Source organism: Delphinapterus leucas, chromosome 20 (assembly GCF_059928025.1).
Source record: "Delphinapterus leucas isolate spDelLeu-1000000601 "Yukka" chromosome 20, BTC_Dleu_Yukka2, whole genome shotgun sequence".
Lineage (NCBI taxonomy): Eukaryota > Metazoa > Chordata > Mammalia > Artiodactyla > Monodontidae > Delphinapterus > Delphinapterus leucas.
The window spans coordinates 12,376,656-12,393,830 of NC_143148.1; the positions used below are offsets into that span (position 1 = coordinate 12,376,656).

The 17,175-nt window shown below is 56.9% G+C and overlaps 2 protein-coding genes and 1 pseudogene across 4 annotated transcripts; 2 read left to right on the forward strand and 1 right to left on the reverse strand.

The window, feature by feature from the left end:
* The first annotated feature begins 5,467 nt into the window (after positions 1–5,467).
* LOC115802571 (cytochrome P450 2C11-like) lies at positions 5,468–5,977 on the forward strand. The gene is made up of 2 exons (XM_030761254.2): positions 5,468–5,681; positions 5,823–5,977. The coding sequence occupies exons 1-2, from the start codon at positions 5,468–5,470 to the stop codon at positions 5,975–5,977; spliced, it is 369 nt and encodes a 122-aa protein (XP_030617114.1).
* Positions 5,978–6,447: 470 nt separating this feature from the next.
* LOC149744598 (uncharacterized) lies at positions 6,448–7,643 on the forward strand (annotated as a pseudogene).
* On the reverse strand, positions 7,543–15,796 carry EGLN2 (egl-9 family hypoxia inducible factor 2). Of its 3 annotated transcripts, none has more exons than XM_089902821.1 (6): positions 15,664–15,795; positions 13,574–14,637; positions 9,271–9,390; positions 8,693–8,829; positions 8,442–8,509; positions 7,543–8,241 (listed from the first exon to the last, which is right to left on the reverse strand). In XM_089902821.1, the coding sequence occupies exons 2-6, from the start codon at positions 14,399–14,401 to the stop codon at positions 8,117–8,119; spliced, it is 1,278 nt and encodes a 425-aa protein (XP_089758947.1). In that variant the 5' UTR covers positions 14,402–14,637; positions 15,664–15,795; the 3' UTR covers positions 7,543–8,116. The 3 variants fall into 3 exon arrangements, with proteins under 3 accessions (XP_089758947.1, XP_022441309.1, XP_089758948.1); XM_022585601.3 differs by having other exon boundaries at positions 7,543–8,179; positions 15,664–15,794; XM_089902822.1 differs by lacking the exons at positions 8,442–8,509; positions 8,693–8,829 and having other exon boundaries at positions 7,543–8,179; positions 15,664–15,796.
* Positions 15,797–17,175: the final 1,379 nt, after the last annotated feature.

The following is a 17,175-nucleotide window of genomic DNA, read 5'->3' on the forward strand; positions in this document are numbered from 1 at the left end:
TGTATCAATTTATAATAAATTATAATAGATTCGAACCTGCCTTGGCTGAATTAAAGGGAGGAGGATAGTCCTCTAGGATGGGGAGAAGGAAGGTCTGGCTGCAGAGAGGGGAGACACCTGGCTGTGATGAGTTCAACCCTCACCCTTAGGGCGGTTAAAAACTGGGAGAAATTGTTTCCTGGAGACAGGCTGGAAGGTAAAGGCTGTGAGGGCTCGAATGAAGACAGAGGCAGAGAAGCCAAGGCCAAAAAAAAGACAGCAGCCTAGAGAGATATGGAAAAGGTCTGCAAGAGATGCAGGGCACTGTACAAAGATGGAGATGCAAGCAGGGAGAAAGTGAGAGACCCGGAGAAATAAACAGACCCAGAGGCTGAGAAATCACAATTACTAACACTTACCTAGTGCTTCCTATTCACACACTGGTCCAAATGCCTCATTTAAATATCCCTATGAGACAAAGCAATTTTATTATACATTTTTACAGATGAGCAAACTGAGGTTGCTCAGAGAGGTGAAGTGACTTGCCCAATATTACACAGCCAGAAACGGGCAGAGCTGGGTTTGGAACGCAGATCATCTGGCTCCAACACTGCTCTTCAAAATCTTATGAGTCAGAGACACAGAGGAAAGCAGAGAGATATGGAGACGGAGACCTAGGGACGCAAAGAGAATAGAAGAGGGCTTCCCTGGTGGCGCAGTGGTTGAGAGTCCGCCTGCCGATGCAGGGGACACGGGTTCGTGCCCCGGTCCGGGAAGATCCCACATGCCGCGGAGCGGCTGGGCCCATGAGCCATGGCCACTGGGCCTGCGCGTCTGGAGCCTGTGCTCTGCAATGGGAGAGGCCACAACAGTGAGAGGCCCGCGTACCGAAAAAAAAAAAAAAGAGAGAATAGAAGACAGAGACAAAGAAAGAAACAAAAATGACCAGAGAAAGAGCGGAAGGGCAATGAATGGGGAAGTGAGGCACTGGAAGACCGAAACTCTCCCCCATTTCTCATCCCTCTCATTGGACTGTTTCTTTGTCTTGCATTTCCTCCCTCTGGGGTGGGGATAGCGGTCCCAGGCATGGGGCCTCGCAGCTTGGGACTGGACTTGACAAGCTGACATCTGCTGACAGTAGCTTTTCTCAAGGAGCAGGCATCTCAAGTTTCATTGAGCTGGAGTCAGATAGAAGGAGGCTGGCCCCGCTAGCCATGCGCAGAGGTGACCTGGAAGGCCCTAGCCTGAGTGGAGTCTCCCCAAGGTCACCCAGAAGCTGGGACATGCTCTGCTGAGTATGGGCCTGGCTGGAGGGAGGCTTATAGGTGGCACCCACATGGGGTGGTGGCTCCCTAATCCCCACACTGTTCCCACCACAGGCCAAGCACAGAGTCTGCCCCAGGGCCCAGGCAGGGACGCAGAGGTGGAGGGGGGAAAGGAGAGATTCAGAGGTCCTGAGAAAGAAAGATGGAGAGATGCGAAAGAGAAACACATGACAAAGAGAAAGAGACAGACAGAGATAGAGAGATACATAGAGATCCTGAAAACCAAAGATTGGGAGTGAGAGAGACAGAGAGACAGAGGAGGAGAAAGAGAGGAACTGAGAAAAGGGGAGAGATAAGAGATGCCCAAAGAGAAGGAAGACAAGGAGATGCTAAAGTCAAGATGGAAATTAAGAGAGGCACAGAGCTGAAGAGAGACAGAGATCTGAAAGGACAAAAAGAGAACCAGAGAGAAGCCTCAAGAGAAGAAACAGAGACAGGCAGGAAGGGAGACAGTCACAAGGATTCAGCCAAAGACAGAGATTGAGAGAAATAGAGTCCGAATTATAGAGCAACAGAGAGAAACAGAGACAAGAATTTATATTGTCTAAGAGTAAATGACAAACTTGAGATTAGATTTGTAATGTGGAACCAAATGAATTAAAAGGGAAGTATAGGGCTTCCCTGGTGGCGCAGTGGTTGAGAGTCTGCCTGCCGATGCAGGGGACACGGGTTCGTGCCCCGGTCCGGGAAGATCCCACGTGCCGCGGAGCGGCTGGACCCATGAGCCATGGCCGCTGAGCCTGCGCGCTCGGAGCCTGTGCTCCGCAACGGGAGAGGCCACAACAGTGAGAGTCCCGCGTACCACAAAAAAAAAAAAAAAGGGAAGTATAATATTTTAACCATAAGCACCCCAATGTTTACTGCAGCACTATTTACAATAGCCAGGTCATGGAAGCAACCTAAATGCCCATCAACAGAAGAATGGATAAAGAAGATGTGGTACATATATACAATGGAATATTACTCAACCACAAAACTGGGTCATTTGTAGAGACATGGATGGACCTAGAGACTGTCATACAGAGTGAAGTAAGTCAGAAAGGGAAAAACATCTTATATTAACGCATATATGTAGAATCTAGAAAAATGGTACTGATGAACCTGTTTGCAAGGCAGAAGTAGAGACACAGATGTAGAGAACACACGTATGGACACCAAGGAGGGAAAGGGGGGTGGGATGAATTGGGAGATTGGGATTGACATATATACACGTATATGTATAAAATAGATAACTAATGAGAACCTGCTGTATAGCACAGGGAACTCTACTCAATGCACTGTGGTGACCCAAATGGGAAGGAAATCCAAAAAAGAGGGGATATATGTACACACATAGCTTATTCACCTCGCTGTACAGCAGAAACTAACACACATTGTAAAGCAACCATACTCCAATTAAAAAAGAGAGAGAGAGAGAGAAACAGAGACAGAAATAGGGATGAAGAAAGCCATGCATTCATTCAGCAACATTTACTGAGTGCCAACTGTGTGCTGAGCACTATTTTACGTGCTGGGGGTACAGAAGTGAACAAGACAAAATGCCTGCTCTTGAAAAGAGCCTGAGAAAGAGGATCCATCGGAGAGGCTGGGGTGGGAGTTGGGGGAGGGGGTGGCGAGGGCATGCTTGCTGCAGCCCTGCTGTCTGCAGAGTCAGTGCCTCTGAGCAGTGCCCTGCCCCTCAGCCCCTGCCAGTCACCAGGCAGACAAAGGCTGACAGGTAGGGAGACGTGCTACACAAACAGGCAGGAAGACGGGAAAGCAGAGACAGAGGGAGATTAAGGTAAATACAAGCTGGAAGAGGCAGGGAGAGAAAAAGACACATTGAAAAGAGAGAGCGCACGAGAGAGAAGACAAACATGAACAGAGGTAGGCACTGAGAGTGAAACAGAGAGAGAGAGAGAGAGAGAAATGGGAAGAGAGAGAAAGAGAGAGAGATGAACAGAGAAACACAGAGACTGAGGGTGAGAGAGACACTCCCAGAGACAAGCCCTGTCCCAGACTCTGCACAGCTCCCCCACCGTCTCCCCAGGTCTGGGCCCTGTGCCAGGTACCTGGCGGAAGGCTGGATCCGGCACGGCAGGGTGGGCGGCAGGGTGGGCCGCATTCCTGAACAGTCTGTTCCAAGTACAGACTCAGCCACAACCCCCGCCCCTGGACCATCGTGGCCTGGCATCAGGCGGGGGTGCCCACTGAGGAGTCTAGGGGACTGGAGACCAGGGGTGTAGCAGCATAGGCATAGGACATTTGGGGCATCTGGGAGCCAGAGCATTGGGAATAGAGATGGCAGGAGTTCAGGGCAGGGCCTAAGTGTGGAAATACAAGGGTGTCAACCGTGGGAAGGCAGCCAGGAGTCATACGAAAGGCATGGCAGTGCCAAGCTGATGGGCACCAGGACGCTAGGGGACTTGAGTGAGCATCTGGGAGACATGTATGGCATACAGAGCTCCAAGAGCAATGGGTGTGGAAGTGACAAGGGCTCAGGTGCGAGTCCCCAGGAATCACAGGCACAGGGCACAGGAGTGCCAGGCGAATGGACACATCACCAGGAGCGCTCTAAGAAGTGCATTTAGCAGTCAGGATGTTTTGAGTTATCAGAAGTACAAGGTACAGCGTTCAGTGGTCATAGGCCCAGAGGTGTCCAGGGGATTAGGAAGGCACAGCTACAGGCCAAGTGAGACGGACCCACAGGTGCTGGGGGTTCAAGAGGGTGCACCTGTTGACCAGGTATGCTGACATGAAAATGCTAGTGCATTAAGGCTACCAAATAGGACAGGCTGAGGCAGGCACACACACACAAAAAAAGGCCAGGAGGAGCCAAGGCCAGCAGTGATAGGGCTGGGGGCAGGGTGCAGACTTTGGGTTGGGGAATTACAGAATGAGCATCCCAAAGGCGGCCACCCCTCCCACTTTCAGTCTCCATCCCTGCTCCACCCAAGACCCCAAGGGAATCAAAGAGAGGCGAAGAGGTGCAAGCAGCCAGGCGGGGTTGGGGTGCACCCGGCGCTCAGACGCAGGCGGCCCTACCCCTGGGCCCGTACCTCTCCCGCTTCGGCGGAACTTGCTGCAGCTCGAGTCTGGACACCTGGACCGTGCACTCACGGAGGTAGCCCCGACAGTGGGTGGGGTAACAGGATTCTGGATTCCTGGAGGTGGGGCTGGGGGCTAGAACTCCTGCTTCTCTGAATGAAGACAGAGCTGAGGGCTCGGACCCCGAGTCCTGACAGAGGGTGAGGGGCCTGGAGTCCTGCCTTCTGGGAAAGGAGACTGGGGGTGGGAAGTTAGATCTGGAGGGAAAAGGGGCAGTGGCCCTGAGCTCCTGGTTCAGGGCGGAGTCTCGCTGCACCCCCACCCCCCACCCCCGACTCCCGGGTGCCAAGGGAGGGGGAGCCTGGGGCGGGTAGTCTGGTCCCAGGGGATGGGGAGCGGAGAGGTCTGTTCTGGCTCAAGGCTGGGGAGCTGCTGAGGGCCCAGATACCTAGTTCTGAGGGTGCAGGGGGCTGGGGACCTGGACTTCTAGATTTTGAGGGAAGGCGGTGGGGCTGGACTCCTGGGTCTGAAGGAGAAGGGAGCTGGGGGCCGGGCTCTTGGGTCTCAATGGCGGAGGGGTCAGGAGCCCAGACCCGGGCCCGCTGAGCACCGGCTCCGTGTAGCTCCCTGGCCGCTGGGGTCCGGTGTTCACCATGTGGCTGGGCCCGCGCCCTGCAGTGGTGCCGTGCAGCTACGCAGCGCAGCGGGACGCATTAGTGCTGCAAGCGGATGCCTTCTCCGGCCGCGGGGCCAGGGCAGCCTTCGAACGCTTCACACGCGGAAACGGTGAGGCCTGGTCGGCGGAAGTGCGGGCCGGGAACGTCCAGTTTGCGATACAGAGCGAGACCGGGGGAAATGGAGCGGGGCCTAATAGAGTCAAGGCTTCTGAGGAGAGGTTGGGGAGGAGCCACAGTGTAGGGGTCGAATGGCGGTGGCGGAGGCTGGATCCTTGTGCAGCCAGTAGAAGAGAAGAGCCTAAGAGTCAAGGCCAAAGAGAGCCAGCACGGGGATGAGGAATCGGGACCAGCAGAGGTGCGGCCAATGTGCGGATAGGGCCGAGAAGGCTGGGGTAGCAACCAAAAGACCTGGAACTGAAGCAGAGCGAAGAGTTGCGAGGAAGTCGACTCCACTACGGGATGCTTCCGGGATGGGGCGTGGCTAACTCCCCGGCCCGTCCCCTTCTTTGTTCCACTCCCCCAGGCATCGTGGCTTTTAACGGACAGCGCTGCCGGACGCTGCGCAATTTTGCACTTGGAGCACTTAAGGAGTTCGGCTTGGGTACGCGGACCATCGAGGACCGTGTCCTGGAAGAGGCGCCTTGTCTGCTTGGCGAATTTCAAGACAGCGTTGGTACGGCCTGGTCGGAAAAGGATAGGGACCTGTTGTGGGTGTGCCCTAGGGAAGGCGTTTGGGTGGAATGAAGCCAGTAAACCCAAGAGCTGGGTGGGGGCCGAGCCACAGCGTATGACCTTGTCATGTTCCCACTCCCAGGAGCTCCGTTCGACCCCCGGCGGCTACTAGATAATGCTGTATCTAACGTTATGTGTTCCGTGGTCTTTGAGAACCGCTATGGCTACGAGGACCCAGAGTTCCTGAGGCTCCTGGACCTTTTCAATGACAACTTCTGCATCATGAGTTCCAGATAGGGTGAGGTGAGAGGGTTGGCCCCCATCCCTCCCTCGTGTGCCCAATCTATGCCAGATTCCGAGTACATGGACCTACCTACATTGGATCATTAGAATGGGGCAGTCTTAGAATCTTGGAATGGAAGAGTTTTAGAACCTACAACATCAAAGTCCTGGTCCAGTCTCCCCATAGGGAAACGAATGGTCTTGTTCAAGGTCCTATTGATTTCCTGTCCCCCCAGATGTACATTTTCCCCTCCCTCCTAAAATGGCTCCCAGGCCCACACCACGGAATCTTCTGAAACTTAGCAGAGCTTAAGAGTTTTCACCTCTCAGCAAACCCAGCAGCAACCGGCAGCCCGGGGAACCCCGCAATTTCGATTGCTTCCTGATCAAACGGATAAGGTACAGGGCCCTGCTGCCCACCAGCAGACGCCTGGCTCCTCTACCCACAGAAGGACCCGGAGAGCCATTTCCAGGAGACATTGGTGATGACGACGCATAACCACTTCCTTGGCAGTACCGAGGCCACAAGCACCACCCTGCGCTATGGACTCCTCATTCTGTTCAAATACCCAGAGGTGGTAGGCTTCTGAGCTGGACAGCTAGGGATGAGGCGGCTAGGGTTGTGGGTTGGCTGGAGGCTGGGGTAGTTCACATCTCTGCCGGCCCCAGCCAAAGCGCAGGCGGAGCTGGATCCCGTGGTAGGCCGAATGTGGGCCCCAAGCCTGGAGGACTAAGAACGCCTGCCCTACACCGACGCCACGCTGCAGGAGATCCAAAGCGTCTTCAGCGTGCTACCGCTGGAGCTGCCGCGTGCCCTCACCTGTGATGCCCACCTGCGCAGCCACTTCCTGCCCAAGGTGGCCACCAAGACTGGGGATCCTGCGCAGGGACTGGAGAGGGCCTATTAACAGAGATCAGCAGGCCTAAGCGTCCAGAGCACTGACTCTGGGAGCAAGAAAGCAGGCGGCCTTCCTTGCCGCTGACTTCGAAATGGGGTCTTGGATGGATGTGTGGAATAGTCACTTGCCAATTTTTCAAGCAACCCTTGCACATCTCCCCAGGGCACCTTCATGATTCCTCTCCTTGTGTCTGCACACCAGGATCTCACCCAATTTAAGGACCCAGACTGTTTCAATCCCACCAACTTCCTGAATGACAAGGGTGAGTTCCAGAGCAACAACTCCTTCATGCCCTTTGCCCCAGGTCTGGGCTGGGCAGAGGGGACCAGCCTGGACGTGCCATGGGGTGCATGGGTTTCTCATTCCACACCCCCATGTCCCCAGGAAAGCAATGTGCCTGGGTGCAGGCCTGGCCCGATCCGAGGTCTTCCTCACCTCCATTCTACAGCAGTTCTGCCTGCTCCCCGTGGGGAGCCCCGCCAACATCGACCTCACCCCACAGTGCACGGGCCTGGGCAACGTGCCCCCAGCCTTCCACCTCTGTCTGGTGGCCCGCTGAAGTCAGGTTCAGCCACCCTCTGCTCACTGGCTCTCAGACCTCCTTACCCTCTTTGGTCAATAAAGGCCCTGAATTGCAGACGGAGGGATCTTCTTACCAACAGGGAGTGAGTCAGTCAGATGTGTGCAGCTCTGAGGTAAACTTTTATTTCTTGGCTGACAGGACTTGCAGACCCATGCTCCTCCCAGCACCTTTTATCCTGCCCAAGCAGCGGCAGCCTAGTCCAAAAGGTGCCATGGCCAAAGGGGTTGGGGAGTCACTTCACATTCCAGGCTGGAGGAGTGGGGGGCTTGGGGATACTCCCCCACAAACCTTTGCCAGCAAGAGGCCATGACTCACCCCAACCCCAAATCCTGCATTCTGGTGGGAGGTGGCAGTGCCTCCTTCCAGCTCTCCAAACCTGAGAGGGGCATGCATGACCAGACAGGGCAGGACACAGGCCCCCAGCTCCAGTAATGGCAGTCCCCAACACCAGCCTCTGCCCAGGTCACAACCCCAGCCCCCAGCCCAGGGCAGCAGAGGTCTCTCCTCCTCCTTGGTTCTCAGCGATGGATGGAGCCCTCCACACCAGGCAGAACAGAGGCAAAGTCAGAAGCAGCGGCAGTGGCGGGGCAGGAGCAGGCACCGTGACTGGCGGCACCAGGGCCCAGGGCTCTCCCGAAGTCAGGCAAGCTGTCTGTCCATGCAGCTCTGGGGCTAGCCACTAGGTGGGCGTAGTCGGCTGTGATACAGGTACTTGGACACCCTTCTGTCCTGATGCTGGGGGTGAAGGGGGACAGGAGACTGAGTCATCAGGGACGGAACTAAGAGACCAAGGAAACCTGGGAAGAAGGGGAGATGACCAGAAGAGATGGGGCTCATGCTGGGGAATGCCAGGAGAGTGAACTGTCTAGGGATGGTAGGCAAAGATGAGGAAAAATGAGCGACAGGATCCAGTGAGAGACTGAAGAGGCGGCTTGAGGCCCAGGGAGGTACACGGAAGAGGAGGGACCTGAGGGAGGGGACACTGGGAGGCCGGTACCTAGCTGATACTTGTCTTTGGCTGCTGCTCGCTCCTTGGCATCAAAATACCAGACAGTGATGGCGTACCTGGAGACCAGAGCAGCCCCAGAGGGTGGTTAGAGATCACTTTTCTTCAATTCCAGCCACTATATCCACCCCGAGCCGCCCCCTCTTGGCACGCCATCACTTCCTAGTCACTTCAGGGGTCTGACAAGACTTTGCTGGCACAGGGGGAGCACCTGGGCACATTCCCAGAAGTATGGACCATACCTGGTGGCATAGGCTGGTTTCACCTCATGGGGGTTCCGCCGATCAGACCAGAAAATGAGCAGCCGGTCAAAGAGTGGCTCAATGTTGGCTACCACGGGACGGCCCTCAGGGAATATCTGCAGTAGGCCGCCATGCACCTGAAGGCAGGCCAGAGGATGAGGCAGGCTGGGAGCCCTGCCTAGAGCCCCTGCCTTGCACTGCCGGCCCCCAGGAGCCCACCAGGGGGCATAATAACTTCACACATCACTCCCTCCCACCACTCAGGCTCTCAAAATGAATGACAACCCAGAGTCTGCATCACCATGGAGATGGGCAGGAAGCTACTTAAGAAGACAGGAAATGGGGCGGGGGAAGTGCTGGTTAGGCTGGGGGCTGGGCAGACAGCACCATTCCCCAAAGAGGGGGAACTGCTGCCACACAGTCAGCTGAAGAGGAGGTCCCATTTCCCAGAAAGAGCCATTGGGCACATTCCACCGCCCCCCTCCCGTGGGTTGGGAAGAGGAAGGGGACAATGCTAGAAGCTGAGCTGGGAAAGGAAAATGCGATGGATGCACGCCACCCCACCCCCAACATCCTACCTTGACGTCCCAGTTCTGATTCAGGTAATAGATGCAGGTGATGCAGCGCCCATCGCCATGGGGATTGTCAACGTGTCTCACGTACCCCAGCCCGTTACCTGGGTAACATGCCACCATGGCCTGGCAGAGACGGATGGAGAGGGTTTACTGAGGCTAACTGGCAGGGACGTTAGAGAAGCAGCCATCACCTCCTCTTTCTCACCCCTCCCGGACCCTCATCTTTCCTCAGGTGTCCTGGGCTCCAAGGGTTCCAGCACCCAGACTTTCTCCTTTTCTCCTTTTTCAGCCAAGCCTCCATCCACAAGAAACCTCAGCTCCTGGGCCTCAACAGCCCAACACACACACACACACCTCACGCCCCTACCCCCCCGCATCTGGTGCCAGCATGCAGCTCAGTGAGCAACTGAGGGCTTGGTTTTTTAAAGATAACCTGACCCCACGTCAGACATTTCACTAGGATAAAAGCAATTTAAACATTTCCTGGTGTGCAGGGATGTGGCCTCACAGCCCCACACCAGGAGTTCTCTCCTTGAGCTGTAGAGTTGGAATGACCTGGGGCACTGATACCGAGGCCCACCTCAGAGGTTCTGACGTACATGGTCTCAGGTGGAGCCTGGAATTTTTAAAGGTTCCCCAGGTAATCCTGACGTGCAGCCATGTTGAGAACCACTGACCTTACTATAAAGAAGACCCGCTAAATAATCTGCCTCCTACACAACTGAACAGGTACCAAAACCCAGAATGTGCCCAGAACCTGAGATCTAATCCCAACTCCAAGCAAAACCTGCCAAGTAGCCTTGGACAGTCTCATCACCTGAATGGGCCTCAAAACACCTCATCTGTAAAAGGGGGCTAATGAAAACCTGCCAAGTAGCCTTGGACAGTCTCATCACCTGAATGGGCCTCAAAACGCCTCATCTGTAAAAGGGGGCTAATGAAAACCTTCGGTTTACAGCAGTAGCACGAACCCCTCCGAGAACATGACTTTGGAGGCTCCTGACCCCCATAGATCTGAGTCAGACCTTGTTCCAGGTCTCGGCTTCTGTGTGCACAGGTCTAGCCACAGGGTTCTCGCCTCCTCTCCTGGATAGCTGCCACTGCCCTAGGCAGCCCTGGCCATTCTGAGTCCTGGGTCTAGCCACTCCGGGCCTGTTTCTCATCAGGTACCCAGCAAAGTGATGGATGTGATGCGAGGAAAAGGGCCCAGGTGTTCCTGCAGACCTATCTCCTGGGTTCAAGTCTCAGTGCGGCAACATAAGCTGTGATGTTTGGCAGATGACGGAACTTCCCCATCTCCAGTTCCTCATCCACGAAATGGAGCTAACAACTACTTTTTTGGAGATTTTGCCGGTTTTGCTCAAGGGTGGGGTGGGGTGGGGAAAGGGGTCCAGTGCTGCAACCTCTTCCCGCACAACCCATCCCCACAGCAGCCAGAGGCCCTTTACTCCAGCTCACCACTGCTCAAACCCCTTCAAGTTCCTCGCTGCATCCCAAGAGAACACAAACTCCTGACCACAGCCTCCAAGGCCACTAGCCTCATACACTATCTCCAACCTCGAAATCCTCCTCTCTTCTCTGACCAGGCCAAGCTCATCCTCAAGGCCTCTGCACCTGCCTGAACGCTCTTCCACTCGTCCCCCTTGTTATTCAGGTCTCAGGGCCAGGAGCACCTCGAGTCCTCTAGCTGAAGGCACCTGGGCTGATTTCCCATTCCATCCCTCTCAGTGCAAAATCAGCACAGGTACCTGTTTACCTAATACTGGCCGCTAGGGCCAGGCCTGTCTCCCTAGTGCCAAGGAGGGAGCTGCTAATTAAAAGCGCTCCTCTGGGTCTCAGGGCCTCCATTCCATCCTTCCCGTGCATCCTCACAGGGTCTCTGTAGTCTGTCAGGGAATGGGACTCCTGTGTGTGTGAAGGTAGGCACAGGAACAGGCCCTTTAAGGCCCCCCTCCCCCCACATATACTCACCTGGGAGTGGGGCTGGGGGTGGCATCCTCCGGCCCCCGAGAAGCATCTACTTCCTGCCCCCACAAGGGAAGGGACAACAACCAGAGTAACACGGAAACTTGCTCCTCACACTTCCATCTCCAGGAAGGGGCAGCTAGTATCACTGTGCATGCACACCCCACCCCCCCAACCAGAATCCCAGGTCTCAGCCAACAGCAGCAGGCCCCACCTCCAAACTGCTCTTAAAGGGGCCTCCCGGGGTCACCTATGGTAGTCCTTGATGCCAATGGGAGTCAATTCCCTCCCACCTGCAGGCCAACTGAGCAGAGGATCTAGGGAGAGGAGGAAGGCAAGAGCACAGGAGCGGCGCTCGGGACCAAGAGGCAGGTTGTTACCAGCCCAAACCACACTGGTGATCTGAGCCCCCACCCCCCACGCCGCTACCGTGACCACCCCACACTGTCTTACTCCAGAGCTTGGGGAGGGAGCCCAGATGTTGCCCTCTGAAGGCGAGGAAGCCTGCAGTTGCTGCCTCACTGGGGCAGGGGAGGGTCTGAGAGGAACTCCAGTGGCTGGGTTGGCTCTTCCCCTCCCTTCTTAGTCCAGCCAGGCTTGTTCTTACCTCCCAAGGCTAAAAAGTCTCAACACCCACCCCACCACCCCTCCAGGGCCTGCTCCCAACCACATCCAAGGCACCAAAGGAAAAGAGATCTGCGCCCTCTCCCCTCCCCTTCCCTCCTGAAATGGCCACAGCCTAGCTGGGGAGTTAACCTGGTTTTCCTATCCTGTGGATGAGCAGAGGCTCAGAGAAGCATCCTGCCCTTGGCCACTCAACTCTTGTGGTCTCCCCACCAACCTCCCTCCTGTGAGGATGGGTGACCCTGGGGAGATGGGGCTGAACACCCTGTGGCTAGGGAGATTCCCACTGATCTCTCCTGCCCCTGGGAGGGGCCGCCTCTGGCCCTCCAGCTACCAAAGTAACAGGAGGGAGAGGGAAGCAGGACAAGTTCCAGCTGGGGCGGGGAAGCCAGTATGGCTTCGGCCCGGGGGAGCCCTAGTCCCCGAGCCAGCTCCAGCCTGAGACGGAAGCTGCAGAGACAGAACCCAAGACGGGATCTGAGGGAGGAGGGAGAGGACATCAGGAGCACAGCCTCATGCCTGCAGGGCAAAACACAGTCTGTGCCATCAGCCAGGCATCACTGGTGCTGTGCAGTGGGCACTCCCTACCGGGCCTTGTCCTAACACCGCCAAACCCTGGACTCAAGGCCAGGATCCTCACACCCCTCCACGAGGAGAATTAACACGTCAGCAGGCCAAAAGGCCCTACGGACTACCGTCCTGTGCAGGCTCCTAACCCCAGGTTCTTGAATGGGCGGCTGCAGGCCCAGAAGGCCCTTATCACTGACCATAAACTCCAATCAAATGAGCATTTTTTTAAGACAGGGTCTGTGGTTTCTGGCAGATTCTTAAACAGGCCCAGGTTCCAAAAAAAAAGATAACTGCTACTCTAAAACAAGAGAAAGGGACCAAGAAAAGATACAACGGCAGAGGATCAAGGAAAACAGACCAGAGCCAGACAAGGATAAAGTGATGGAGAGACAGAACAGACAGGATTGAGGACAGGGTCTAGGATGGGGAGGGATGGGAAAGATGGGGACATAACCTCCACCTGGGCCGGCACACAGACACCCCCAGAAAGCCGTCCATGATGCAAATGCCACAGTATGGCCAACAGTGCACAATGTAGCCCAGCACCAAGCACAGTGGGCAGTGCCTCCTCCCTCAGCCCGGCATTGGCCTCACCACTGCCCCCCTCCCCGTTCCACCTTCTGGTTCTCCTACCCGGGAGACAGAACAGACAGACCAAAGACAGGCAATGGACAGGATGGACTAGACATACCCAAGTACATGAAAAAATAAGGGAACAGGGAAGAACAAAGACAGGGGCAGACAGACAGGTACAGACGGCAGAGGCAGAAACCCGTGCCTGTCTACACTGAACATTCTTGGTCTAGGATCCAGGAACAGACATCAGGCGGCTGTGAACCCCACCATGGCCCATGCACAGATGTGGGACTATGACTGTCGGCACCTCTCCTCAGGTTCTTCAAGAGGATCCCTGGCAAGGTCAAGAACCATGGTGACTACAGGCCAAACCCATGGTTTACAGGTACACAAACTAAGGCCACAGGGAGTGAGAGCCCAAAGTGAGCTCCAACAGTCCCTGTGCCAGAGCTGCCTAAACTCTTTTGTGACCCCAGAAGCCTATCTCCAAACCCACTGGTGCTCAGAACACTAGGCATCCAACAAGTGCTGGGCAGCCCCCCACCCCACCACCCGGTCCCTGCAGCCTCACCTTGGTGCGCCCATTGATGACGTAGCTGCCCAGCCTCCCAGCACAGTGGCGGATTACAGCATCCACGTGGGCCATGAGGGCACCGATGCTTCGGCAGCCTGGCTCATGGCCTTCCACCCAGGCAATCTGGTCCCCACGGATGCTGCGTGGCGGGATAGCCCGCTGGCTCACTAGCTGCCCATCACGCAGGCGCCCGCCCCGCTTCAGGGCCTCCACCTCTGCCAGCACTCGGCCACCCAGCGCCGCCCCCAGGAAGCTGTCCTTGACGCAGATGCCATAGTACCGCATGCAGGGCACAATATAGTCCAGGGCCAGGCGCTCGGGTGCAGCGGGCAGCACCTCCTCCCTCAGCCCGGCGCTGGCCTCACCACTGCCACTGCTGCAGCCCTCCCCCTCTGCCTCTGCCTCCTGGTTCTCCTGCCTGGCCCAGGGCCGCTTGCTGGGGGCGGGGGCATCCCCACCATCCTCTGCCCATTTCCGTTTGGGGGCCTCGGGCCGGGCGCCCTGGGCTGCCAGTCGCTGGCACCCCTTGGTCACCAGTGCCGCAGCACCCTCACTCTGCAGCGGCCGCAGCTCGCCGCCATCCTGCCCACCGAAGCCCTCCCGCAGGGGGCTGGCTGTGGTGGAAGTAGCTGTAGCTCTGGGGGTCCCACTCCCCGCCGAGGCCTCACCAGGCCCTCCTGGACGGTGGTAGGAGGACAGCAGGGGACAGGGCAGGTAACTCTCCACCCCCATCCTGGCCCTGCTAGGCTCCAAGGGCTCTGACACCGAACCCGGCAACTGAGGGAGAGCCTGACTCAGGGGCTGCGGCTGGCACGGGCTGTCCATGGCAGCAGTGTCTTCATCCCCCGGGCATGGAGGGCACGGCCCAGGCCCATGGTGCCACCCTCCTACACCTCCTCCTCCTCCACTTGATGCAGCCGGGGGCCGGGGCGGCTGGGCCTGGCGTGGGGCAGGATGAGGCAGGGCAGATGGCAGAGGCTTTTCTCGTGCCCTGGGGGTGCTTGCTGGTCCCCAAGTCCTCTGCTGTCCCTAGGGGCTTGGGAAGGGACCTGTCACGGTGGCTGGAGAGAGAAGCAGAGAGAGAGAGAGAGAGAGAGAAAGGAATGTGAGAAGAGCTACAGGGAAGAGGGCTGGGCGAGGGTGGGGAGTGGCAGGGGCAGTAGACAGTTAGACTTACCTACAAAGACCCCAAAACCTGAGGCCACGTGGAGAAAAAGACTCTGGGACTTGGGTAGAATCACTAAGAGACAAGGGGCAATAAGGGGGCAGCTGGAGGGGTGAGACAGGGTAGCTGACCCACAGGCAGAGGACTGCAGTGGGAGCTGTGGGCGAGAGACACCCTCAGACAGACACAGACCCACAGACAGAAAAGAAGGAGGGGACTTTAAGTAGAAAAGGATGGCGGTGTGGGAAGTAGGAGAGTTAGAAACAAACAGACTGGGGGGGGGGCGAGAGGGGGGATCTGCCTGGAAGACACAGAGGGAATGTGGGGATCTACAGACCGTGGAAACTGGGGGGTCCAGAGACAGAAACACACACCGGAGAAGAGCAGGGAGGGTGGGCCTGAGACAGCCGGGCAGAACCCAGCCCAACAGGAGGAAGCCCGTTAGGGGCTGACACACACCCAGACGGAAGGGAGGTCCTGAGACAGACAGACGGAAGGGACCCGTGGGAGCAGGGTCCACAGCGACAGAGGGAAGGGTGGAGGAGGACTCATGCACTCGGGGAAAGGACGACGGAAAAAGCGCCCCCCTCCCAAGTCCCTTCGGTGCGGGTCCTGGGGCCCCTCGGGGCACAGCAGGAGACGAAGACAAGGCCTAAGGGCCGCTGGAACCCCGTGTCCCCACCCCTCCCCTCCCCCTCCGCCCGCTCCCTGCTCCCCCCCAACCCCCCCAACGGCCGGCGCTTAACATGCCCGGCGCGCGTTCCCTCCCCCACGCCCCACCCCCACCCTCCCCTCCCCAGGGTCGCCAGGCTTCGCCACAGAGTGCTGGGCGCCCGCCCCCGCACCCCGCCCGGCTCGCGCCAGCGCCCGGCCTCAAGCGCCTTCTCCGCCCCGCTCCATGCCCTCCCCGCGGTCTCCTCACCGAGGTTTTTCCTCCGGCCCCGGCGCCGCCGTTTGTGCCAGCCGCCCTGCGCCGCACAGCGCGCCATACCCCGCCCCCACCACCGGCGACGCTCCGCCCCCGCCTCGCCCGGTGGGCACGTGACCGCATCCGGGCGTAGGAGACCAGGCTTGCGCAGGCGCGAGCCGCGCGGGGCGGGGCGAGGAAATTCAGAACACCCTCTCCCTCGAGAAAGGGGAAACGGATCAGTCGCCGACACAAGGTTTTTATGCACTCTCCGCTCCGCCCCTTCTGCGCGAGAGGAGGAACGCAGTTAGGAAGGGCTGGATCCGGTGGGGGAGTTTCGGCACATATTATGCCAAGCGAGTGGGAGGGGTATGCAAATAATCTATTTACATAGACAGGACCGCCCCCTTGGAGCCGAGAACGCGGCGGAACGATGAGTAGCAGGGTAGGGGAGGCATACAGATCATCGGTATTATTTACATGGACAGCTCCTCCTTCTCACAGCCCAAGAATAGGAATATTGAGAAACGTCTGAGCAATTAGTTGGGAAATGTATGTAAATTTGCACGACAGTAAGTAATTTACATAAGGACTTTTTATAACGGAGGAAAAGAAGAGCGGAACGTCCTTGAGAGAAGGGAAGAACAAGAAGGGACGTGCAAACATTCTGACTCGCTCCACCCTGCCCCATCGGGACAACTGTGTGGCACCCGAATAAAACAACCTAGGAAAGCTACTCAGAGAAGACATTTGCATGACAGCCTCGAGTCTCTGGACGACCTGACCTGGGAGGACTATGCAGATGAGGTCATTTAAATGCCCCACCCCCTCCGCCAGCACCCAGGCTGAGCAGGGACTCAGGCCTCCCGTGAGGGTGGTTTAAGGCCAAACTGGGGTTGGGAGAGCAGTTGGGAGCGTCCTCAGTGGGCTGCACCTGTCCCTGGCAGAGCATGTGCGGGTGTCAGAGGTTCACCTGGACACAGGAGGCAACACACTGATCTCAAATATGCACAGGAGTCCCGGTGACACAAAAGCCCACAAAGTTCATGGTCACACACAAGTGTATCAAAGGAGTCAAATTCACAGCAAAACACACACAGACCTCAGGGGCACACAAACACAGTTACACACCAAATAGACACTGCCTCAGACTTTCAGGCATCAGACATGCATAGCTATCACCCACCGGGCCCAGACCCAGGGCTCAACTACAGGCCTGAATTCTCATTCCCTAGCTTTGGTGTCCCAAACAACGCCAGTCTTACAGACACAATCACCAAGGACACAGAGTAGTCATAAGCAACAGTGTCACACACACAAGCAGCACACATTCCTACAGATCCCATCACACCCATCGCAAACACAGGGACATTAGTGTTACGTTACGTATGTGGGCAAACTCCCTCTACAACGTACATCTGAGTCATGGTGGACCCCCGTACCATGTCCAACCCAAAAACATGGCCCCCAAACACCGTCAGTGACCTCTTTTCCCCCCCCACCACCCCAAAATGACAGAGGCTATGA

Bases quoted from the DNA above. Each gene is read 5' to 3' on its own strand.
- EGLN2 (XM_089902821.1), bottom strand. From the start codon at position 14,401: ATGGACAGCCCGTGCCAGCCGCAGCCCCTGAGTCAGGCTCTCCCTCAG. The intron at 8,510-8,692 runs GTATGGTCCATA...TCTGGTCTCCAG, and splicing joins AAACCAGCCTATGCCACCAG to GTACGCCATCACTGTCTGGT. The intron at 8,242-8,441 runs GTACCGGCCTCC...CCTTCTTCCCAG, and splicing joins CAAAGACAAGTATCAGCTAG to GTTTCCTTGGTCTCTTAGTT.
- LOC115802571 (XM_030761254.2), top strand. From the start codon at position 5,468: ATGCTTCCGGGATGGGGCGTGGCTAACTCCCCGGCCCGTCCCCTTCTT. The intron at 5,682-5,822 runs GTACGGCCTGGT...TCCCACTCCCAG, and splicing joins CGAATTTCAAGACAGCGTTG to GAGCTCCGTTCGACCCCCGG.